We start from the raw sequence: 25,516 nt of genomic DNA, 5'->3' as shown, positions 1-25,516 counted from the left end.
GATCTAACATGACACATCGTTATGTTAATTTGATAGCAGGTCCCCAATTCAGCAAAACGCAAAAGGTCGCCACATTGAAATGACTGCTGACCCAGTTTATTTTTTCTTTACAGCCACGAAGAACAGAGTCCTTGAAGCGATGTAGGTAGAAGGGCTGCCCTGTCAAACTCCGTCCCCCAACAGAACCCCCTCCACGCACACGCGTGTGCAAACACACGTCCAGCCAATCCCTGCCCCCGGCCCTGCCCAACTAGACACAGAAAGAAGCTGCTATGAGAATCTTTTTTTAAATCGTCAAATACAAGCAACGTGAAATTTACCTTTTTTACCACTTTCAAGTGTGCAGTTCACGGCACTAAGTTCAGCCACAATGAGGTGCAGCTGTCACCGGCCCCCGTTCCCAGAACTTTCTCCTGTCCCCAGGAAATGCTCACTCCGCATCCCCGTCCCCCAGCCCCTGGCTCCCACCCGTCTTCTCTCCGTCTCTGTGAGTCTGACTCCCCTAGGACTTCACTTAGTGGAGTCACACGGGGTCTGACCCCCTGTGGCAGGGACACTCAAGGGAGCGAGGGTCCTCGAGCTGCAGCCAGGCTGCGGGAACCGTGTGTCAGGACTTCTCCGGGGTTTATTTCTGCGAAGTCTTTAATCACCCAAAAACCGCCTCTCCAGGTGACTTTTGCAATTCTATTCTGGTCTCTCAAGAACCTTCCCCAGGGATCCCACGCCCTGCAGGGGGCCAAGGGTCAGCCCCACGGGCCACTTACGAAGGCCCTGGCACAAAACAGTGCCGACTGCACGGGGACAGGCCTGGGGCTGGATCAGGCTGGCTTTCCAGCTGCAGCCCCGAGCCCACACCCTGGTTCTGCCCTGAGCCTGCATCCTGCCTTGCGCCCCACCGAAGTTCCCCTGTGCACTAGCCATTCAGAGACAAAAGAGGCAGCGTGACCCAATGGCAGGGGCTCCCATCTCCCCGTGGAGGCAGGACTGCTGTACAGATGAACTGTCACACAACTGGCGATACAGCACATGTGGGCAGCAGAAGCTGAGAGCGACGAGGCCACTACAGGCTGGTGCGTCGGCGGGGCCTCCCAGAAAGAGGTGAGACTCGAGGGACAGACAGACTGGGCTGGACATGGAGCGTTCTCGGTCTGAAGGCAAAAAGGAGGGGACACGGAGATGTGTTTAGAGAGCAGGAAGCAACTACCTAACTAGTAGGTGCTTTGAGGTGGGAATCAAAGGGCAGTACTGAAGAAGACAGGCAGGACAGCGACCTTGAACGTGACACCAGAGGGGACTTGTCACATAGGAAATCTCCAAGGCCTTGGAGGAGAACAATGGCGCCACAAAGGAGCATTGCAGGGCAGCTGGTGCAGGGAGAGGGTCCAGCCCAGAGAGGGAAGCGCCGCGGGAGGGGTTCCCCTAATCTAAGGTTGACAGTGGTGGTACGGGCGACCTGGGGGACTGCAGACATGGGCTCCCCTCCAGAACACGGGCAGAAGCACCCGCTACCTCCATGCAGGGACAAGAGTCCTGGGGTGGGGGGAGGACAGAGGACTCGGTGGCCACCCTCCCGCCCCGCCACCACTGGGAGCACAAGAAACAATGGACAGTGAGGTCCAGGAAGATGAGAGAGGGACAGTGGGGTGTCTCCGGCTGTCACATCGGTCTTCTCAAAACTTGGGTCTCACTTCCCTTCTCCCGCCTTCCAGAGTCCCTCCCTAGACTTGGCTGTTTTACTGCTCATTGACCAAGAAGCACTCAGCGCTCATTATAGGAAAATTCTATTACTAGACCTTTAGTGCTTCAGTGTTAGGTGCTATCTATATAAATCTAATTAATTAATTAGATAATTAATAGCATCTTCCAGCTTCCTTCTAACCAGTATACACAAGATTCCTGGGAAGGAAAGGCTTCCAGTTCCATCCAGAGCTTTGCATGTCCCTGATTTCCAGGGAAGGCTGCATGTTTCCCAGGGGAGGAGCGATGCATTCTTGGGATTGCTGAACTCTGCAGGCCGCCTCCTTGGGCCCTGCTCCACTCTGCAGTCTGCACTACGGCAGGGTGCCGTTTTCCCACACTGCCCGCCGCAGGGAGGCTAAGTCCTGTGCTGGAGGGCAGCATGGGAACGCACCTCACGGACACACCTGAGCTGTGCTCACTGACACAGGGACGCTTTGCCCGGCACCTGGCTCTCCCAGGTGGCTCAGAAATCTTGGCGATGGGAGGTGGCGGGGAATAGCGAAACCCCGCATTGGACCACCTTCAAACCCGACACCCACACAGTGGGACAGCACAAAAGCTAAGATGAAGAGCTTTGCAGGAAGATAACCATGCGCTCCAGTTCCAACATCTGCTGTGCCATCTTGGACAGATCGCGTACCCTCTCGGCATCTTGCTGCCGGGCAGGCCATTGAAAGGATCTAAGAGCACAGCACCAGGTCAGCTAACCAATCTGGGGGACACACAAAACAGAAACAGAACAGAGCAAGCCCAGATCGCTCCTTCACACACTCAGACACGTCTTCTGTCTCAGGCTCATTCGCGCCACCGACGCGCACTGAGGCCCGACGGCATGTCCAGCGCGGTCCCCACTAGGGATACCCCAAGAGCACACCAGCACCGGCGGTACTGTCACTTTGGGGGAGAGGAGGTCAGATCAAGAATAAACGAATCAGACAAATAAAAAGATGAAATACATCGCATGTCAAATGGCCGCAAGTGCTCCGCAGAAACATCAGGAAAAAGAAGAAAGGAGGTCTGGCCGAACGGGAGGGGTGTGGTTTTAAATAGCGTGTTCAGGGAAGACCTTGCCGAGAAAGTGACACCAAATCAAGGCCAGAAGGAGGAGCTGGAAGAACATTCTAGACCGAGGGAGGGGACTCCTCATTCTAAGACTCTGAGTTCACCTGGTGGGGTGAGGAGTGTGGAGCTCCCCAGGGCCCCCAAATGGTATTATTCCAGTGCTGAGCACACAGCAAGTGCCAAATAGAGACGTCCTGAAGGGTGATTTTTCAAACTGCCATTTCCAGAAGGTCCCAGTTGCTGATAATACAATATGGGCTGTTTAAACATTCAACACTCAACCCTGTCACGGGGCCGCCACCGCCCCCGAGGCCCCCAACCCTGGGAGCCTCCTTGTAGCACACCTCATTATGAAACAGGTGAGCGGGGCTCCCGGGACCTTCTCTGTAATTAGGACAGTATCTGGGCAAGGGCTATATTTATAACCCCCAGCCATCAGCAAGCCACCGAGACAAGGCGGGTCCCTGTGCAGCTCCCTACACCAACATCTATATGTGAACTGATTACCACAATTAATTTAATAGGGATTCCTCCACACAAACAATGTATCATTTTATTAGGAAACTCTATAAATGTCAGTGGTGCAATTCATTTTTATTAATTTTCCAAAATGAAATTAGCAGTGGCGGTGGCACACAGAAGTCGCATTGCCTTCTCATTCAGCGGAGTATTGGTGTCATTAATTCCTTAGTACCAGGAGGCCGGTTTGTATGAACTCAGCAGTTAACTGCACCAATTAATTTCAATACTAGGGACGGGAGGGGGGCACCCAAACTCAACTCAACAACTAATTTAGGAAGGTCCTTGAACAACCACAGCAACTTTTCCCTCCTCCTAGGACGAGAAGCCTTCAAGTGTAAACACGGAGTGGGTATTATAATACTAATCGGAAACGTTCTGTCTTTACCCTCTGCCTTGAGGAAAGAAATTCGTCTTCCCGAAGCCTGGAGGGACTCTGGCAGATGTCTCTGAAGTTGCAGCCTCCGGAGGGCCCAGGGACCGCCCCTTGCAGATGAGAGGAATGGGCACGTCCCCGGGCAACCACACTGAGCCTCCCAGCGTGCAGAGAAAGCCATATCACGAATACAGTCTCCCTCGATCCTCGTGATGGCCCAGTGAGGACACCGGGACATCGAGTCCATCTCATACATGGAGAAGAACAGAGGGGCTTTTAATGAGGCACTAAAATGACTTTCTACATGTCCCAGAGTGATCAAGGGACAGGGCTAGGCCCCAAACCCCGGCTTGTCAATATCCAACTCCCCCCGTTCCCACTCAGCGGCACGCATGCCCCTTGTGCCTCGGGATGGGAAGTCTCCTGGCTCTATTTATACTCCAAAAAGTCAAGTGAGTCAGGCATGACCATGAGTGACATTCACTTCTCAACTCAAACCCAAACTCTGAAGGCTGAAACACGAGGCAAAATCCCTGCTTGAAATGTTTTACCCATCTGCAGTCGGGGGGTGTTCTAAAACACAGCACATGTCTGCGTATCTGAAATTGGATGTGTGGCCCGGGATGCGACCCGGAGAATCTCACTCTCTAGCTAGAGGAAGCTCTTTCCTTCCACTTAGATTCAAGGAGGGTTCTGCTGAGGAGTGAGGGGCGTACTGATGCCGCATGCTGCTTGAGATGAAGGCACTGCTGGAAGTCAGGAAATAGTGCAGAGACAGAAATCCGTCAGACTCCCTTCCCCTACTCCACCCAGAAACCAGGGCAGCCGTTCTCAAAGTGAAGCCCCAGACTGGCCGTGTGCTGGCTCCTGGGAACTTGTTGGGAAAAACGGGTGCCCAGGTCCCACACCAAGACCAGTGAATCGGAGACTCTGGGGAGTCTCCGGGGCCCTGGCGTGTGCATTTCAGCAAGCCCTCCAGTGGAGCCTGGTGCCTGCTCAAGTCTGAGAATGTCCGCCCTAGAAGAAGATGTCCCCAGAAGAGAGAAGAGCCGAGTGTGTCAGGCTTTCCACAGCTGGGGACACGGCTGTGTTCCCCAAATAGCTGACGCATCACCACTCACTCAATCACTCCGCCCTCTCCCACACTCCGCGGAAGAAAGTCATTCCAGGCCCTGCTCCTATTGGGCTTGGCCACAGGAACAGCTTCAGCTAATGGATTTGTGAGCGGGTGTGACCTAGGATGCCACATCCCGCAGGACCCTCATTATGCCTACGCGGGTTGCCTTAGGCTTTTAAGCCCCTGCCATGCTCCATGACCACACGTCCCAGGCTATGGAGGCTTCCTCAGCCCAGGTCCCAGAACAAAAAGACCCATGGAGCAGTCCTAAACCCAACCAAAGCCACAGCAAACCCCACAGTACGTGACCAAAGGGGGAAGAAGTCTGCTGTTCCGAGTCACTGCATTTGGAGCTTGTTTCTTAGAAAGCATGACTGCAACAGAGCGGGCTAATGCAAACCGCCTGGTTTTAGAGCAAAGGAAATCATGGCCCCAGAAGACTGAGGCGTTGAGAACATCCTGCAGAGGGACACGGGCTGGAGGGGAGAAAGAATCAGTGCCAACCCCTGGCCCCACCCCTAACCCCGCCTGTGGAGATGCGAATCTCAGAACTAACTTCCTCCTCAATATCCTCCGACCTCTTCCAAAATGGACCTTTCTGTCCTCATCAAAATGATGCTAACCAGTAAAAACCGAAGCCTAATAAAGTTGTGCAAAGTACCATCCAGAACGAGTAAACAGTCTAGAGGCTAAGACCCTCTTTCCTCCATGGCTCAGAAAGCGTAGGGGTCGAGGACCTGGCCAAGGGGGTAGAGGACACACAGCCCGGCCCCTTCCCTGGGTCTCCATTAACCTACCTGGAGAACTGAGTGCTCGCGCCCTGACGGAGACTGAGCTTCTGCCTCTGAAGTCACACCCACTGCCCCATCACTGTGGGAGCCACGCTCCAGCTGACATGCATCACACCAACGAGTGCCTGGCGCTGTCACCACTAATGGAAAGGGGATGGCAATTGCTGGCCATGGATTTCCAAGGCTCTAAAGTATAACATACCAACAGTGATACCGGAGGGCAGGGGAGGAAAGAAGAGGCTGCCCTTTAAACACACCCTAAGCCCCAGCCTCACTGTGGTTTACACAGCAACGTCAACCCCCCCCTCCCCTGCAGGACACAAGCCAGCCTCATTGTCCCTGATCCCCCATGGTCCCGAGCAGTGGCAGTCGGAGGTTCAAGCTCATTCACTGTACAGTAAACCATAATCAGAGCCCCTGCTTCCGACTTGAAAGATCTTCTCACCACCACCCAAATTAACTCGACCTTCAGTTGTAAAGCACGTTGGGATCAACACGCACAGTTAAGGTAGTTTCCCATAGAAAGAGTGGGCTTCTAGAGAACACTGGGGGCAGGTGGGCCCATTCCCAAAATAAACCTCCCCTGATGTTCCCACCTGCCAAGGCTTTCAAAGCCACCAGTTGGGGGGCCCAGTGTTAAGCCATCCCGTTAAAAGTCCCAATTCATGTGACGGCAGCCGCACTGTTTTTAAGCTGCCTGATTGTGTTCACGGCCATGGCCGTAGGTCTGCTCATGAGGTCTCAGTGTTGCGCCCTATCAAAGGCATGACGGCACACTCAACTTGCCCATGAACTGACTTGCCAAACCAGGTAGTCAATGAAAATCAATCCATTTACCATACATCGCGGAAAAGCTGCGAGATCTGGGACATTACCTTGTCTTAGGGGAGGTGGTTAGCCATTCTTCGTGCTTCTCAAATGTTATTAAATAAGCTGCAATTTCCTGAAACAGAAGAATAAAACAATAATAACAACAATTAGCTCACATCAGCTCCCGAGGGGTAAGAAAGTTCTCCTTCCTTCCTAGCTCTCTCCTCCCTGGCAGGGCTGGACCCCCATCTCTACTGCAAAATGCTTGACTTGGAGGGTGCTTCTATTTTGAATTTGTTAAGCCCTTTCCATTCAGCCCACCGTGCAATAATCATCAACACACTGGATTTCAGAAGATGAGTCGGTAGCAAGGACAAAGCTATTTCTCTGTGGGAGGAAAACATCAGACACTATTTCAGATACTAAAACATCATTAATTTGAAGGAGGGACAAACACGTGCCAACAACAGGTCCGCACTCATGCAAGGTCTTCATTGGGATGTTTCGTCTGTCTTCTTCTGAAGCCAGACTCATCTTTCACCACTGTCATGGGAGACGTCATGTTCCCGCCACCCGATTCCCACACCCCTGCACCAAATCACGCAAAGATTAAAAAGGAAAGATAAAGCCATGTTCCAGAGCGAGAGAGAGAGAGAGAGAGAGAGGTTAACCTTTCCCCCACTGATAACTTAATCTATTGAGTCGTGCTTCTGAAAGAACCATGTCAGCAGAGTTTAAGGCAAAGATTGAGAAAATGTGAGCACCTGAAGGTAAATTAAATATTTATAAACACAACAACATCGCTGCAGATAGAATTACTGATTTATTAATAATTTCCATAAAAAGCCAGTGGGCGACATCAACATAAGTCATTGCTCCATCTCTGGGGCATGATATGGCCCATTACTTCCAGCTCCAAACGGATCTGCTAACATGAAATTGGCAGGGATTGGGAGTTAAATTAAGGCCGGACTAGTACACATTTCCCTTGATCTTGGTGATGATACGACACAGAGCTGCTGCCCCTGACTATCAAATCATGCAGAGAGGGGCCTCCGTCTCAACTTCTTCCGCAGCTGGGGTGCCCAGAGGGCTCGTGGTGATGCAGCCGCCCATCCACCCAGAGGCCCTAAGCCCCACTCTGCTGTGAGCCTCCTCCAGACCTGGACATAACAGGACTCTGACCTCTGATCTGTGACCAGAGACACCCAACCTGCCCTTGAAGCAAAGAGGAGCCTCTCTTTGGAGGTTAAGGCAGAAAACGCCCCCCACACAGTGTGGCCTGAAGACCACAGGCTCAGGCAGAGACCAGGGTCTCATATCATCACAGACACCAGCCACTACTCCCAGGTGGCCAGTGAGGTGACCCACATTCCAGAAGCCCACATCTTTCGCCAAAAACCTGGCAAGTGGAAACCTGGGGACCAAATGGACAGGTTCTTCTCACTGACGGCCACTAAAGAAATGGATGGCACCCCCCACTGGGTCACAAGCTCCTCGAGGGCAAGGAAGATGTCATCAGTGATGTATCCCCAGGACCTAACGGTGTCCTGACAGGTGTTGGTTAGGCAGATGGATGAGTGGGTGGGTGGGTGGGTGGGGAGAGGGGAGGGGAGGAGGAAGAGCGGGCGTGAGAGAAACAAACGGGCAGGTAGAAGTGAGCCCGTGTGGCCGCGTGCCCGTGTTCTGCGGCTACGTGTGCTCATATAGGTTTGTTATTGGGTGAAGTCATAGCTCTAAAGCAGCAAAATGCAGCGGCTCCTAAGTAAACCCTTACCAGGGCTTTCATGACCTCCACGCCACGGCAGCAAGGTGACGTAGTGTCACGGTTAAAAGCACAGGCTTCGGAAGCAAACGGACCTGGCTTGGGGCACTGGCTCTGCCACTTGTTAGCTGTCTGGTCTTGAGCCCATTGCTTACCCTGTAGAAACCTCAGTTTTCTATGAAACGGAGAGAGGACCACCTCGTGGGGCTCTTACAAAAAGCAACCAGTCCTAATACTCTGGCCGGCCCGAGCGGCACACGGCAATGACCCCCCCAGCCCCGCCAACCACAGCAAGTGCCGTGCTCATCACGGGGCCCTCCTGGTGTGAGCTGCCATCCGGAGGCCCCCGATGAGGGAGCCGGTACCAAAGGGGTGCGGCCCCGAAGCTGCCAGCCCTGCCAGGCTGACCTCCACCCAGCCTCACCTTCCATCCCTCCCCATCCCCGCGCCCCATGCCCGCAGGGAACAGTGACATCACAGTGACCGCTGAGAGCTAGCTAGAGTTGATCTTTCCGTGTATCTATTGATGCCCATTTCGCTTCACAAAGCACGGACAGCCGGCAGTGGCTGGACTCAGGGGGTGGGTAAATTGGGCCACTTCTGTGTATCAGTCCATCTTCCTGATTTTCCGAAAACCTGGCTTCCAGAAAAATAGTCTGTGCCAACCTGAATGCCTCGGATCCACGTCCTTACCCAGGATCATGCTGAGAGCTAAGTGACCCTTACTGGCCCAGAAAGATGGGGGCACAGCACATCCCAGCCACCTCAGACTTATCACCGTGTTCTGAAGACCCGGACACCCAGAGAAGACCTTCATGAACATCCCTCGGCCAGCATTCACCCCCAACCCAGCAGGACCCCCCACGCTACTGTCCTTCAAAGAAACAAAAGCCCTGGACCTTATCGCCTTCAATATTTACTCTACAAATCCTTGTTGAGCTCATTGTGTGCTAGTCAGTGAACAAGACCAGTCTGACCCCTGCTCTTAAAGAACCCATGGTCAAGCAGGTGATAGAGACAGCATGGTGAAGCAGCGTAAGCCCCATCCCAGGGTTACCTGCCCAGTCGAGTCCATAGACAAACCAAGCGTGACATGCTGGGCCTCCTGAGCTGTTGTACGAGCGAGCAAAGCCACAGGAGGTCACACTGATTTATGAACTAACCTTTGAGCACTGGCCACTGCTTCTCTACCCCCAAGGTAACAATACCTCCCACACAATGTCCGTTGATGGGGCACTCATCCCCCCTTAAGAGCAGCATTTCTGAGCAAAGGAAACTGAATGTCCAGACCTAGGCACTTGCCTCTGTGGTGTTCTAGTTGGTTGCCTGGCTTCCGGCTGGACAGCGCATGTCTGAGTCACCTGTCCACTCCCAGGCCCATGCTACCCAGTCCACACGCCGATTTCTCTGATGCAGGTGTTGGTCCACCTCATCATCGGCTGGGCAGACCATGGGCCAGACTCCCCCTTCCCAAAGCTAAGGAACATGTTGGGAAAATGGATCTATGCACGTGCCAAAGAACCACATAGAATAATAGATGCTAAACAGTGTAGAGCAAAGTGAGGGTCACCAAAATCCAGAGGAAGGAGAGCCAGCCTGGCCAGGGAAGGGGACGGCTTTGGGGGGAACCGAGACCTCATGACCTGCGTCATCATCACCATCATCACAATGGCTAATGTTAGTAGAATGACGTCTGAGCCCAGGTACCGATCGAGGACTTTAGGAGGAATCGTCTCCCTTCATCCTCATAGCAAACTTTGAAGCAGGAGCCGTGCCTGTTTCATAGGAAGGAAAATTGAGACACAGAGCAGTTAGGTGGCTTGCCCAAGGTCACATGGCTAATCTCTGTGGAACCAGAAGTCAAACCAACGTGGAATGGTTCCAGAGCCTACACTCTCCACTATAGTTCTGAATTTATGATGTGCTCAGAAGGAGAAAAGGAAACCAGCATGTAGACAGTCATGCTTTCTCCAACACGGTTTAACAGCTTTCTGCTTCTCCACTGACCCAAAGGCACTTCACTGTCCCACCACCCTTCGGGGGACCAAGGGAAGCCAGGCTGAGCACCCGTCAGTGGGATTCTCTCTTTCCAGCAGGATCAAGTTTATTTTCACCCAGAAGCCCTTGTATGATTCATGGGACCATCTACACTTCAGGAACGGGGAAAATCCCCTATTTTCAGAAACCATTTACTTAAAATATCTTACAATGCAGAGAATAACAACAGACAACAAGAGAGACAGTCAAGCTGAAGAAGGAAAGAGGTTTAAGACAAGAAAAGGAAGAAAAAGCTCTGAAGCCTGATGGTCTGGCCTTTCCCTCTTTCCCTCTTTCCCCAAAGCTTCACTGACCCGGGCTCCGAGGAAGGCAAAGGGAGAGAGATCTGGTCTACCTCATGCTTACAGAGCAGGAAACTAAGGCACAGAGAAGGGAAGGGACTTACCCAAGGTCAGTATCCGTGGGCTGACCTGAGCTGGAAACCAGGGCTCCTGACTCCGTGTATGCATGATCTTACTGGTTTGCAAACTCAAGTCTGGCCCAGGAAATGTACGGAACGCTCAAACAAGAAGAGAGCTTGCCCCCAACGAAGTGAAAACAGGAACTCAAACAAAATCATGTACGTGAACGTTCACAGCAGCATTATTCAAAACTGCCAGAAGGTAGAAGCATTCCAATGACCATGACAACATAGACGGATACACGAGATGTGCGACAGCCCACGCAGCAGAAGGCTGTTCAGCCACAAAAAAGGAATGCAGTTCTGATACATGGATAAACCTTGAAAACATGCCAAGAGAAAGAAGCCAGAAAACAAGGCCACATATTGTAGGGTTCCATGGGTACGAAATGTCCAGAACATGTAAATTCATAGAGATGGAAGGTAGATTGATTGGTGGTTCCCCAGGGGCTGAGGGGAGGGGACAATGCGGAGTGACTGCTGATGGGTATGTGGTTGCCTTTTCTGGGGAGAAAATTGTCTGGAACTAAATCGTGGTGGAAGTTACCCCAAATTGCGAATGTCCTAAGTGTCATTAGTAATAAAAAAAGAACAAGAAGAGAGGGTAGACATCCAGCTAGGTGTGGCACTAGGGTGCAGAAAATGCCAGCCCCCCTCCCTACAAAGTTGGACCTGGACCCAAAGAGCTACATCCCAGGGCCACTGGCCTCCTCCAGCTCCCTGGTGCTCCTGGGATCTCTCTCTTCTCGGACCCCAAGCTCTGCAGCAATACTGAGAAGAATGGCCTGACTGTCAAGATGAAGGAATTCACTGCAGGCTCCAAAGCAAAGACTGTCCAGCTTGCAGATTCTAAATGTTCACTTTGTCCTTTGGACATCCAAATAAAAAAACTGCCGCCAAGGTAAAGTGTCTGTGTGTGGCAGGGCTCTAGGGACAAAGAGGGGGAGCGTCCCACAGGCCCCTGTTTCTGCTTGGCACCAGGTCTGGTCCCTGGAGAGCAGGGAGGAGGGTGGGCATCTCTCCAAAGCACTGACCCAGCCCCATCCCGGAGGGCAGAGGGGGCGGGACTAAGGGGCATCACAGTCCACGTTTGGCATCGCTGCCTTGCTACACGCTGTGTTGTCGTGAATCTCCACCATCCAAAGGCGTCACCACCTAATGGCCAGGTAAGGCTGGGCCTGTCTGCCTGCCCGACCCCCAGCTGATGGGGTCTGACGGAGGACTGCAAAGTCCCTCTTGGTGGCAAGTAGGCTGCGGTCATCCAAAGTGGCTGCCCTGAGATTGGCTCTTTTTGCCCCTTCCCACCTCTGCCCCTGCCACCTGCCTGGCCCTGTTCGTAGGCCACTCCTCCAGGGGGTCTTCCCCTGCCGCCTCACTCCAGGGCACTCCAGCTTCCGTAACCTTCTCAGCAATGCTTGCAGCACTCCTGGCCTCCCAGCACACAGAACCCTCTGCTGCTAGCATTTCTGGGCCTGCTGGCTCTCCCTTCCTAGTTCTGCAGCATCTGGGGAGGGTCTGAGTCACAAACAATTCTGCATCCTGAGGCGACAGCAGACCTAGTGAGGGGGGGGGGGGATGAAGGAATGCCCAGTTCGCTTACAAGGACGCAGACAGAAAGAGCCCACGTCTGAGCCGACTCCTGCTGCGGGCTGGGGGCTGTGGAGGTGAACAGAGGAGGGCGTGGTTGCCATCAGGGCTCCGTGCCCTGTGTGCAGTCGTGTCACAGTCTGCTCAGTGCTCCACGGCTGAGAGGCAGCGCCCAGCCTCCCGTCGGCCCCGAAGCAGCCCCGTCCAGCAGAAACACAACAGGAGTCACAAACATGAGTGAGCCACAGGTGTAGTTTTCAAGTTTCTAAAAGCTATGATTTCCCAAAAGTAAAAACAAACAGGAAAGATTGATTTTAAGCCTATAGTTTGTCCATATACTTTCTATTTTAACCCAGTAGATCCAAATGACTGTGATTTCGCTAGTTTACAGAAAGCAGTCGTGAGCTAGTCTGCCTTCTTTCTCTTACTAAGTTCTCAAATCTCAGTTTGGAACAAGTGCTCAACCGCCACAGGCACCAGCCACAGCAGACGTGCAGCCCTAGACACAGACATCAGAGGAACCTGCAAAAATCAAGACGGCTTCTAAAGCCGAGCCCTCTGCACCCACAGAGCTGCCGGGGGCCCGCCAGTCGGTGCAGGTGCAGGTGCGGCCGCAGCAAACGCATCCCCGGAAGCTGGTCCACCTCCGAGGTGGGGAGCCACGTCCTGCCTCTGGTGTGTGCAGAAGCTGCATCTGTTTGGGAGAGGATGCAGGAATCTCAGAGCCCAAGCTCGCCGTCACTTCCATTCCCTGTCCTGAAGGAGCCTCCCGCGGCAGACACCCCATCGGATCACCCAGCCCAGAGAAACTGGCTTCCCCTTCAACAATCCCACCTGGAGCAGCCCTCAAAAAAGGGCAGGAGGTCTCCCCAGAATAGTCCATCTCTGATCTGGCTTCAAGGAGTGGGTCCAATGTCGGGAGAGAGTAGAGTGAGTCTCGAGGGGTCATTAGTGCTTATTGGGACAAATTAAGTAGACAAAAACAAAAAAACTATATAAAGATATGTTTTGTTTTTATACGCCTGAGGCCAAGTAATAAAAATATCTGGGGTCTACACAATCTTAGATGTTTCGCATACCGGAAAAATGAATCTTCAACCAAGGGGTAATTTTTAGAGTGTGTGTTTTATGAGACTTCTGCACAAGGGTTTTATCTGTAAGGGACCAGAGCTGGGGGTGGGGGGGAGGGGAAGCCAGGACTCTCCTAGCAGCTGGCCCCAGCATCTGCTGGAGCCACAAAATGCAATTATATTGCTCCCAAACGAGAAGTAAAAATATCTTGTTTCCAATACTCTTGGTTTTAAGACTCATACTTAATGTCCTCTGGGTATTTCAATGGTGCCAGATCTCTGTGTTATGTACTTTATTAGGGATGTGTGAATGTCATATTAATGACTTCTAACCAACATGTTTATAGTGGAAGCACATTTTCCCAGAACCCACTGCTCACTGCACTTTACAAAAAATAATTGGCCTTAATTTAAATAAATAACCATTCCACAACCCTCTCCCAGAGGCATCTCTCACCTGCAGGACACCTCATGCATAAAGCTAGTGGGTCTCCTCCTCCATGATAAATATTCCCGCCCTGGGTCCAAGAGTGCAATGTCCTTCTCTGTATATTTCTGTCCCCAACCACTGATGTACTTCCCAAGTACCCAGCAGGCCAAGCCAACACCAACTATAGGATGCTCTGGGTCCTCTTCTACAGATCAAAGACAGCACCCCAGATCATGCTTTCAAGATGATTAGAATACAGAATACAGCTATCAACAACTAGAACACAGAATAATGGTTTCTATTTTTTCATTGGTAGGAGTGGTAACATAGCTCTATGCTGTCAACTTATAAGAATGGTGGTGATTAATATCAGGGATCCAAGGGCATCTGGAGGACTTTCCATAAAATGGTAAAGTAGCAATTCAGGACAATTTCCTACCAGCCCAGACTTCTGCAATGAAGCCTGGCCCAGTGGGCTATCTTATTTAGATGTGGTAAGGCACTGTTCTGCCCATCAAAGTGCCAATCCAAGCAGAAACAATGAACCATTATAAAAACGTTCAGAGAGAGATTGGGTGAAGAAGCAATCCACCCAGTCTTTCATTCATTTCATTATCCACTCATTGGTTCAATCTTCTGATGAATTATTGAGCACCTACTATATACCAGGCACTTTGTAAGGCCCTAATGATACAGACATGTGCATAGTGGTCCTGGGAAATACAGCTGGGAAGACAGAAGGGGCTGCAGGATCCAGGGCTCTTGTGCCAACTACAAAACAGATGATGACGCCAAACTTTATTAGGGATGTGTGAATGTCATATTAACACGGATCATGTGTCCATGCTGAGAAGAGAAGTGATGGTCTCATGGGGCAGATAATATTTAAACTGGGTCTTGAAGAATGGGTAGGAGGTTGCCAGGCTGACATATGGTAAAGGCATGAGGAAAAGGAAATTGCAGGTACAAAAGAAGGAAGGTGGGAGAAGCAAATGCTTTGGGGGAACTTTGAGCAGTAGAAAGTAGGTAGAGTCTGCAGGGCAGAGGGAATGACAGAACCCAAAGCTGGATGGGTAGAGAGGCATCAGACTGGGGAGGAATTAAATTGCCCAGTGAATGGAGCTTTATCCATAAGAACCAGGGGAGACATTGAGAGCTCTCGCTTGAAGGGGAGATACAAGAAGAGCTGAGCTTTAGAAACAGCACTCCGATGGCGTGATGGTGGAGAGGGACAACGGCCCAGGAAGGAGAGGATGGGACTAGGATCCTGAACTATAATGCGGGGGTGGGAAAGGGGAGCAAAGTTGAATTTTTTCAAAAGTGAACATTTCAGGGTTGGGAGATAGGCATTTCCTCTTTTCTTGAAAATTAAGACCCACGTTCCTGCAGAGCTTCCACTGGATGAAGCTGAGGAGCAGCTGTCCCTTTGGAAGGGCAGGAGCTCTCAGATGGCCACCTTCACCACCTGGCTGGCTTTCTTCACTCACAACACCTACATGGACCTTGTAAGTGCATGACTTCGGGGCTCCTACTCTGATGTTTCTGGCTTTGAAAACTAAGTGGATTATAAGAAACCATAGAGGCTATCCAGAAAGAAAATACATTTAGAACAATAGATTCCAGAACAGAGATCTGGTAGGGGTGCTGGGTGGCTCAGTTGATGGAGCAGCCAACTCAGCTCAGGTCATGATCTTCAGGTCATGGATTTGAGACCCCACGTCAGTCTCTGTACTCCATGTAGGGTCTGCGTGAGATTGTCTCTTGCTCTCCCTCTGCCCCTCATGCTCGTGCTCTTCTTCTCTCTCTCTTTCTCAAATAAATCTTGAGGAAGAAGAAGAGGAGGAAGAAGAAGAAGGAGGAGGAGGAGGAGGAGGTGGAGAAGAAGAAGAAGAAGAAGAAGAAGAAGAAGAAGAAGAAGAAGAAGGAGAAGGAGAAGGAGAAGGAGAAGGAGAAGGAGAAGGAGAAGGAGAAGGAGAAGGAGAAGAAGAAGAAGAAGAAGAAGAAGAAGAAGAAGAAGAAGAAGAAGAAGGAGGAGGAGGAGGAGGAGGAGAGGAGGAGAAGGGGAAAAAGAGAAGGAGAAGGGGAAGAAGAGGAAGAGGAGGAAGAAGAAGAAGGAAAAGGAGGAGGAGGAGGAGGAGAAGGAGGAGAAGGAGGAGGAGGAGGAGGAGGAGGAGAGGAGGAGGAGGAGAAGGGGAAGAAGAGAAGGAGAAAGGGAAGAAGAGGAGGAGGAGGAAGAAGAAGAAGTTGGGGATGGGGAAGAAGATGGGGAGGGAGAGGGAGCGGGGGAAGGGGGAGGAGGAATATGTTAGCCAGAACAGTCACTGCCCCTTAATACAATAGTTGGTGTTGAAGGGGTGCCTAAGACTACCCCACCTACTATGTCAATACCGGCCAGCTGTCAATGATTATCTTTTAGCTCCAATTTCACCCTTCTTTGTCCTGCTTTGTAATACTGATGATGGGCCCTGCAAACATCTCTCCTGGACCAGCCTAGCAAAATCCTAAGCTTCTCCAACAGAGAACAATGAAATCACCCTGCAAGATGATAGTGGCAGGAAGACATCTCCTTTCTGGTTTCTGCCCTCTATCAATATTATTATCATTATCACTGTTATTCAGAGTGGGGGCCCCGTGGCCATGCCCATGAGCTCCAGCAGCACCCCACAGCACACTCCCTCACTGGCAGGCTGCAGCTCTGGTCCTCCCAAGGCCCTCAAGCAACAACAAGTCACCTCTGCAGACCAACAGCAGCCCACACACTTCAGCAGCCAGCATGTCCCTGTGTTGGCCGTGTGCTCTGAAGAGGTCTGAATTTCAGCCCAAAGGGTGGAAGGAACTCTTCTGGGCCATAGATTATTTATGGTCTACTCTTCCTCAACCTACAGGCAGTAGTTGCTCTTCCAGTGGTATCTGGTACTTTCAGAACCCTCCGAATTCTCTTTATCCTTATTGGTAGTCAACCACCATTTCCAAGTTAACAATTCTTTACACTAAATTTTCTCTGTTCAAATAACCAGTATGGTTTCTGTGTCCTGACTGGACTCTGACTAATAAGACTCAACCACCGTCCTGAGGTTACTGATGACCTCACTGCTGTGTCATCCTAGGAAACATGCTAAAGAGCAGAGGGTAATGAAAAGACACCTAGAGGAAAAGAAGCATGTCTCAGGGAAAGTGTCCAATTTACCCCAGTGAGGACTCTGTATCAACTTTCCCAGATGCCAGTCACACAGTAGGCAATTTGAAAGGCATTGGAACAATGTGTACCCTTAATTTGTGAGATCTAATCTGCCTTTTGGGGGAAAGAAAAAGCATTTCTTGCAGAGTAGAAAAATATCACTCCATCTCCCTCTGGCTTCATGAATTGGGTCAAGTGACTTGACATTTCCTTACCTGCACTGTGGGATAACACACTGTATTGCATAGGGTAATAGGAGTAGATTCTAGGCACAAGGTAGATGGCTGGGGTACAGCATTTTTAATCAGCTCTGTCGAGGTATGATTTACATACAGTAAAATCCAACTCATTCCTTCTTCATTTTGGTGGAAATGCCTTCTGATGTTTTTCCGTGGCAATGTACTTTATTTTTTTAATTTTTAAGATTTTATTTATTTGCAAGAGAAAGAGTGCACATGTGCACACCAGTGGGGGGGGGCAGAGGGAATCTCAAGCAGACCCTGTGCTGAGCACAGAGCCCCAACATAGGGCTCCATCTCATGACCCTGAGATCACAACCTCAACCACGAGCCAAAATCATGAGTTGATGCTTAACCTCCTGAGCCACCCAGGCACCCCAATGGACTTTATGTTTTTGATTGAATACAATGTTCTATCAGTTTCAGGTGTACAACATAGCAAGTCAACATTTATATACATTATGCAGTGCTCGCCATGATAAGTATAGCTACCACCCGTCTCTGTAAAGTTATTGCAGTATTATTGACTGCATTTCTTATACTGTACTGTGACTTATTTATTTCATAACTGGAAGTCTGTACCTCTTTGTCCCCTTCACCTATTTTGTCCACACTTCTCCACTCTGGCAACCATCAGTATGTTCTCTGTATTTGAGTATGTTTCTGGTTTTTTCATTTGTTTGATCATTGGTTTTGCTTTTTAGATTCCACATATAAGTGTAATCACATAGTATTTGTCTTTGTCTGACTTCTTTCTCTTAGCATAGTAAACTCTAGGTCTATCCATGTTCTTGTAAATGGTTAAGATCTCAGTCTTTTCTAGGCTGAGTAATACTCCATTGTGTATATATTATATCGCCTCTTCATTCATCTATTGATGGACACTTAGATTGTTTCCGTATCTTGGCTATTATAAACGGTGCTTCAGTAAACACAGGGTGCATACATCTTTTCTAATCAGTCCTTTTGTTTCCCTCAGGTAAATAACCAGAAGTGGAATTGCTGGATAATACCTCTATTTTTAACTTTTTAAGGAAACTCCACACCACTTTCCACGGTGGCTGCACCAATTTTCCTTCCAACCAAAAGTGCAGGAAAATTCTCTTCGCTCCACATCCTCGCCAACATTTGCTATTTCTTTTCTTTTTGATGCTAGCCATTCTGACTGGTATGAGGTAATATCTCATTGCAGTTTTGATCTGCATTTCCCTGATGACTAGTGATGCTGAGCATCTTTTCATTTGACTGTTGGTCATGGGTATGTTGTTTTTGAAAAAGTCTATTCAGGTCCTTTGTCCGTTTCATAATTAGAATGTTCCAACTCATTTTAAAAGTACAGTTCAATGAATGTCAACAAATATATTATGTATCTATCACCACATTTAAGACATAAAATGTAACCTGTACCCCTGGGGCTAATAATACATTATAAGTTTTAAAAAAAGATATAAAATGTTTCCAGCACCATGAAAATTTCCTTCATATCACTTTTCAGTCAATCTCCATCATACATTCAGCCCCAAGCACCCATTGACCTGCTTTCTGTCCTTGTAGATTCGTTTTGTCTGCTCTAGAATTTTAAATAAATGAAACAATACTGTATTCTTTTCAGGTCTGGTTCCTTCCATTTGAGATAATGTTTTTGAGGTTGATCCATGTCAATGTGTAGTAATCTATTCCCTTTTATTACAAAGTATTATTCCATTATAAAGATTTGTCACAATTTATTCATTCAACTGTTGACAGACACTTATGCTGTCCAGTTGTGAACTGTTATGAATAAAAATTCATAAGGAATTAACATTCATTCACAAGTCTTTGTGTAGGCATGTGTTTTCAGTTCTCTTTGGTAAAATCTAGGGCATGGAATTGCTTGGTCATAAGGTAAGCATGTGTTTAACTTTATATGAAACTATCAAACTGATTTCCAAAGTGGTCACACTACTTTATTTCCATCAAGAATGTATATGAATTAAAGTTGCTCCACATCTTTGCCAACACTTGGCACTATCAAGCTTCTCTATTTCGGCCATTGTAGTGGGTTATAACTACCTCATGGCAGTTTCAATTTGCTTTTCTCTAATAAATAACAATATGTAACATTTTTTCTTGTCCTTATTGACTATTTATATTTTCTTTCATAAAGTCTGTTTTAATATTTGCCCAGTTTTTAAGAGAGTTGTCCATCTTTTTATTGCTGAATTGTAATAGCTCATTTTGTATTTTGGATATGAGTCCTTCATAACATTTATACATTATGAGATTAGGAGTGGTTTTCTTCCCATTTCTCCCTAGTTTTTAATTTTCTTGAAGATCTATTTCAAAGAGCGTAAGTTTTGTTGTTGATGATGTTGTTGTTGTTGTTGTTTTGAAAGAGAGAGTGAAAGGGGGTGAGCAGCGGGGGGGGGGGGGGAGAATCTTAAGCAGGCTCCATACCCAGCACAGAACTCAAGATGGGGCTTGATCTCACAACACTGAGATCACGACCTGAGCTAAAATCAAGAGTCTGACGCTCAGCCAACTGAGCCACCCAGGTGCCCCCAAAGAGCAGAAGTAATTTTTAATTTTAGGTTAAGTTCAATTTATCTTTCTTTTCTTGCTTAATTTAAGAAATCTGTGTCTACTCCAAGTTCTCTGCTTTCTTTTGGGAAGGTTTAGACTGTGATTAATGTAATTATCAATGTAGCTGAGTTTAAATTTACAGTCACACTCTGTGTTCTCGCTGTTCCATTTGTTCTTTGTATCTCTTTCCTCTTTTTTTTCCCCCTTGACCTTCTGTTGGATTAAGTTTTTTTGTTTTGTTTTTGTTTTTGTTTTTCCGTAGAGTAATCCATTTATCGCCACTATTGGCTTCCTCGTTTTGCCTCTGTTTCATTTGTGGCTGCTCTAGGATTTACACTATGCATCTTTAACTTAACAGAATCTACCTTCAAATAATACTAGACTTAAACAGTATACTTCCACTTTGCCCCTTCTTTCATTCCTGGTATTGTCTGTTGTCAAATACTTTAATCCTAAGTATGCTCTAGAGCCCCAATACAGTGATTTAAAAACTGATTATCTTTTAAAGAAATTAAAAATGAAGGAAAGTACCTTACTTTTGCCCTCACATTGACCATCCTTAGCACTCCTCATTGTTTTGGACAGCTCCAGGTTGTCCATCCAGTGCCATCTTTCCCATGAACTTCCTTTAACATTTCTCATGGTGCAGGTCTCCAGGCAACAACTTCTCTGATGTGCATGTGTCTGTGCGTGTGTGCGTGTTTGTGCGTGCCTACTGGAAAACATCTTTGCTTCACTTTTTTTTTTTTTTTTTTAAGAATAATTTCACTGAATATGGAATTCTAGGCTGATAGGTTTTTTTCTCTTCAGCACATAGAGATTTTACTCCATAGTCTTCTGGCTTGCATGGTTTCTAATGTGAAATCTGCATGAATTCTTATCTTTGTCTCTTGTAATGCGTCTCCCCACCACCATCCCCTGCCAAATCCGCCTCTGGTTGACTTTAAGATTTCCTCTTTCTCATCAGTTTGAAGCAATTTGATTATGGTGTGCCTTGCTGTGGTTTTCTTTGTATTTAATTTGCTTGGGGTGTGTTGAGTTTCTTGGATCACCAAGTTTATAATTTTCATCAAATCTGGAAAACTGTCAGCCATTATATCTTTAAATAAGGAGTGTTAGGCTTTGCTCTGGAAGGCATTTAAATTACTTGTAAATCAACCTGATCCTCTTAAGACTTAATCTTTGTAAAGGTGGGTCTACAGTATCTCTTACTCTAGGAATGCTTTAGCCCTACTATTATTTTTTTTTCCTTCTGTACTACATGTCCCATTTGTCCAACCTGCTCATCAGAATTCAAATGCCTCCCAGTCCTGTATGAGTTCTGGGAATTTTACATCTTACAGCCCTAGCTGCTTTTAGCCCAACCTTGGCATATTTCAACAGTTCAATATCCAACAGATATTTCCAGAGTACCCATGCAGACTTCTGGAGCCCTTTTTCCACAAGATTTTCTACTCTCTGACATTCTGCCTTCTGGTATCCAGCCATCTCAATCTCCCCAAACTCTGATATCTGTCTCTTCAACTCAACAAGATGACTGTACTTTGCTTGGGGTAACCTCCCTGAAAACAAACTTGAAATGCCTCCAAGCAGAAAAACCAATGGCTGTAGGACTCATAATATCCTCCTGGGAACCAAAGTCCTACCTTGACTATTGCATAACATCCAAAAACATTATTCAACATGTTCTGTCCAGTTTTATACTATTTATGTAAGACGACCAATCTGGTCCCAGTTACTGCATCATAGACAGCAGCAAAAGTCTTGCCATGAATTTTTAGATTTTTAGATTTTTGTTTTGTTCATTGAGAGATCAGCAATCTGATGAGTAAAGGACATATCCAGGGTTAAAACTTTGAGGGCACCGTTGTTGCCTCAGAGAGAAGTTATCCTGAAGTCTATGCACACCCAGGCTCTCTCTAATAACAAAAAGTGGGAGGAAGAGATAATGCCTGATACAACTGAAACTGATTCTGCTTTAACAACACCCACCCTTCACTTCTACCCTTGGATGAAGATGTAAACTTGCTGATCTGACATATTCAGTTCAAGAATCAGAAGAGCCTAAAAGAGCACAGATTGTTGTTATAAGTCCTTCCAGAACAGTGATATAAACCTGAATATGAAACAGAAGCAGTGTTGCAAGAATTTGGCTTCTTTTTCAACCTTGGCAGGATTCTATCTGCACAGAAAGTGTCACTGACAGCCACACACTGCCAACTCCCATTAAGAACTAGGGACAAGGGACAAGCCATGTAAAAATATCCTGCATCTGCTGGTCTTTGTATACTCACCTCCCTTTAAGATAAATTCTGAATCCCCAGCTGTGAAAATCAGGAATTTACATCAGGGTGTGTGTGTGTGTTCTTGTCCTACCAATAGATAACCCCAACCACAATGCTAAAATCTACCTCTGGTCTAACTCTAACATTAACCAACAAAGCCCTTTGAGAAATGGGTCTTAAATCATTCAAAGAGGTCAGAAAAGGATCTGAAGGTAACAGTGATGGTTCTGATGCCTAGAGACAGAGTAGAGGTGGGTATTTTGACTTGCTCTTGGCCCTCCTGCCTCCAAGCAAAGCAGAGCCACTTAACTCTGAACAACTAAATTTCTGTGCAGAACAAACACTAACACTCATCCTAACCCCTCCCCCACCCCAAATCCAATAAGACGAATAAAAACAGAAGCAAGCCATCTTAGAATTAACACATCCACGATACAAGCAGAAACCATTGATCAAAACCTCCTATCTTCCCTCACAGCCGACAGTTCCAGAGCAGCCTTAACACCCCATAATGGAATCCCATTATCTACAAAGGAAACTCGTTCCAGAAGAGAGCCACAGACAAAGAGAGAATCAAAGGAGGCAGGCAAAGGGGGAGACTCCAGCGCTTGCCTCTGCTCCCATAGGAGGGGTACAACACTCAAGCTGAGAGAGACGTGAGAACAGCAGCAAGGCAGAGGCACTTGCTGTAAGTTATGGAACTGAGAATGAAATTAAGGAAGAGTCCAGTGGGGAGGAAAGCCTTGAAAGCCTACTTTTTTCCATCTGTGCAAAAGCAAAACAAGCTCATTTCATGTAGGAAGAAAATTGAGTCAACAAATATCTGTCCTTAAATTCCAGAACTGCCTGAATTTGGAAAACACAGGGATTTCTGCTAAAATAGGGAGCAAGTAAGATTAATTAGCGAATGCCTCAAATCCTTAATTCACACTTCAAACAAACAAGTTAATTGTGTAGCTAACAGAGTGTGACTTGATTATAGGCCACTGGTGGCCATTAATAGATGAAAGGTGTTTGGATTTCAATAGTGTTTGGATTTCATAACCCGCCTTCATAAAAGAAGTTAAGCTTAGTCACCACCTCCATTTGCTAACACCTGTGATCATGAATCCCACATGGCAAGGCAGCACCCCAGCTTTGAGCTTTTGGAATTAAAGAGTAAACAGGAGAAGAATTCATGAATTTTCTAGAGGTAATTGTTCTACTCTACTTTGAAGAGCAGTTGAGTTTGGTCTCAGAAGACCTTAACATATGCATGAACACAGCCTTCCTAGCTGACACACAACTCAAAGGCCCACAGCTATGCTGCTTCGGCAGGATCCCCTTTGAGAGAGCAGAACAGGACCAGGCTCCAACCTGCAGATGATACAGGTTGATCAATCGTGCAGACATCCTAGTCCCAAAGACAAAAACATAGGTCCATATGAGGTCTTAATTAAAACTAAGAATGGGAGATGCATCCAAAACCAGACGATTGGGAGTCTATATCAGTCCTCCCTTTGACAGAGTAGGTCCTACCCTAAGAATCTGAGATTACTTTAAAAGGAAAAAAGAGATCTTCCTCTTCTCTTGTTTCTTGATAATATCAAGGAGTAAGATGAACGATAAGGAGCCCACAAGCCTTAAAGTGTGTCATTTGAAGAGCAGTATAGGCTGCAGGGCAGAAAACACAGTCAATCAAATATATCTTCCTGAGAAGGCTGTGATGTGATAATGCGTATAATGTCAAAACTTTTATTAAAAGGGACCTTGCTTCTCAAAGGGTCACAATATGGCAATATCAATAGGAGGAGGACAGAACTGGCCTTTTTGTCTGGTCATATAAAAAAGAAAAGGATTCCGGTGAAGGGAGGCCTTCACTGTCCAATGTCACGACAGTCTACGAAGCATTCCCAGTGAGTCTGCAGCTAGCTGCACCCCCCAAGGGGCAGTCTTGATGCAATATCCTTATCTTCACTTGTTCAGCTCCATTAATTCCTTGGAAATCTGGGTCAGTCATTACGGGGGATAGAAACCATGGAGAAGACTTAGGCTCTCTCTTCAAAAAGCTTTTGATCTTGGAAGACTATGCACCTAAACTAGAAAGTGGTGTAAGGTTCTAAGACCACTGAGATCCAAAGTGGGCCACGGGAAGTCCAGTAAGTCCAGGCCAAGTCGACAGAAGCTGGTGGAGTCAGAATAAGAAACCAGCATGCAGGGGCAGAGGACGGCGCAGGGCTGCTCTCCGTGGTCCTGAATCAAGCAGGGCAGCTATTTCCTACTGCTTGTCATAAATTAACCCATTCTTGAGTCCTTAAATCAATCTAGGGTGGAATTTCTTTATTTCTTTGGAATGGAATGGAACAGGGTGGGGTGAAGTCGAGTGGAATGGAATGGAAAATATCAGAGTACACCATAGGTAACATTGTTTCTTGAAACTTTTGTTCAGATGTTCTGGATCATGACAAGAAATGTATTTCTGGATGTCAAGGACAAATGTTGGGACATCCCCGCTCTAGGGTACAGTTGATTCTTTCCATCCTTGAACATGAAGATTCCTGCCCCCAGGAATTCTGATGGAAGTTGCAACTAAGAAGCAGTGGTAGAGGAGAATGTAGGATAAAAATCAAGAGAAAGAAATAAATAGAAGACCACAACTGCTAAAAGATTATAAGGGAAGGTATGGGGAGAGACTTCTGATTTTTACATGAGTTACTCAAATTGCTGGGATTTTTCCCCTGCAAAGTTGAAGTAGGAGGCATGTCACCCATCTCCACTCCCAACACTACAGGTGTTTCAAAAAGAAGGTAGCTACATGGCAAACCCAGGCAACACTGGCTACTTTATTACCAGTTCTTTCATCCTTTGGTCCTTACATTCAGTGAAGGGCTTTAACTCTGCCTTAAAGGCTTTACTGTAAACTAGGAATGATGACTGTACCTATGTCAGAAGGTGGCGATGAGGATTAGAGGAGTTAATTTATGCGAAGCACTTCAAACAATGCTATATCAGGGTTAACTAGAGTCATCACTTTACTTTGATATAAGTTTAGATGACAGACTCAAAGATTTCATATTACACAGCCATTAAAAACATGCATGAGAATTTAGTGCTTAAAATACAATATTGAGGGAAAAAACCCTGAGAAACAAAGCTGTGTAGCAGTATACAATTTCAAATATGTTTCATACGTATAAGCAGTATAACAATCTCAATTATGTTTTAAAAGAGTTCAAAAAAATATTGGGAAAAAAGTCTCCTAAAATGTGAACTGCAGTTGGATTTGGGTATGAGGCCTTAGATAAATTTCTCTTTTGTACATTCCCTTCAACTTTCTAGTTTTTTCTACAATTAGTACGTGTTTTTATAATCAGAAAAGAAAATACTTCAGAGGCTCTAGCTCAAAGTCCAAATGGCTTTCATCTTGAAATGTGCCATTCTGCAAAGAAGGCAATAAAGCAGAATATAGGCGTGAGCACGGCACCACGCCTCATTTGCATAGCCATGCAGATAAGCCAACCATTTAACAGGACTGTGGTGCTTCTGAC

The 25,516-nt window shown here is 47.4% G+C and overlaps 1 protein-coding gene across 32 annotated transcripts in view; it reads right to left on the bottom strand.

Moving 5' to 3' along the window:
- The window catches only part of CAMTA1 (calmodulin binding transcription activator 1), an 814,199-nt gene that overhangs the window by 528,789 nt on the left and 259,894 nt on the right, over positions 1 to 25,516 (bottom strand). For all 32 annotated transcript variants that reach the window (XM_082685260.1, XM_082685287.1, XM_082685261.1 and 29 more), the window contains one exon: positions 6,481 to 6,548. In XM_082685260.1, the coding sequence (XP_082541386.1) occupies positions 6,481 to 6,548 (68 nt within the window). The remainder of the gene's footprint in view (positions 1 to 6,480; positions 6,549 to 25,516) is intronic.

This window comes from Mustela nivalis (genome assembly GCF_964662115.1).
Source record: "Mustela nivalis genome assembly, chromosome: 10".
NCBI classification, from domain to species: domain Eukaryota; kingdom Metazoa; phylum Chordata; class Mammalia; order Carnivora; family Mustelidae; genus Mustela; species Mustela nivalis.
Note: the sequence above shows the minus strand (reverse complement) of the source record. Positions and strands in the feature narration are given on the sequence as shown.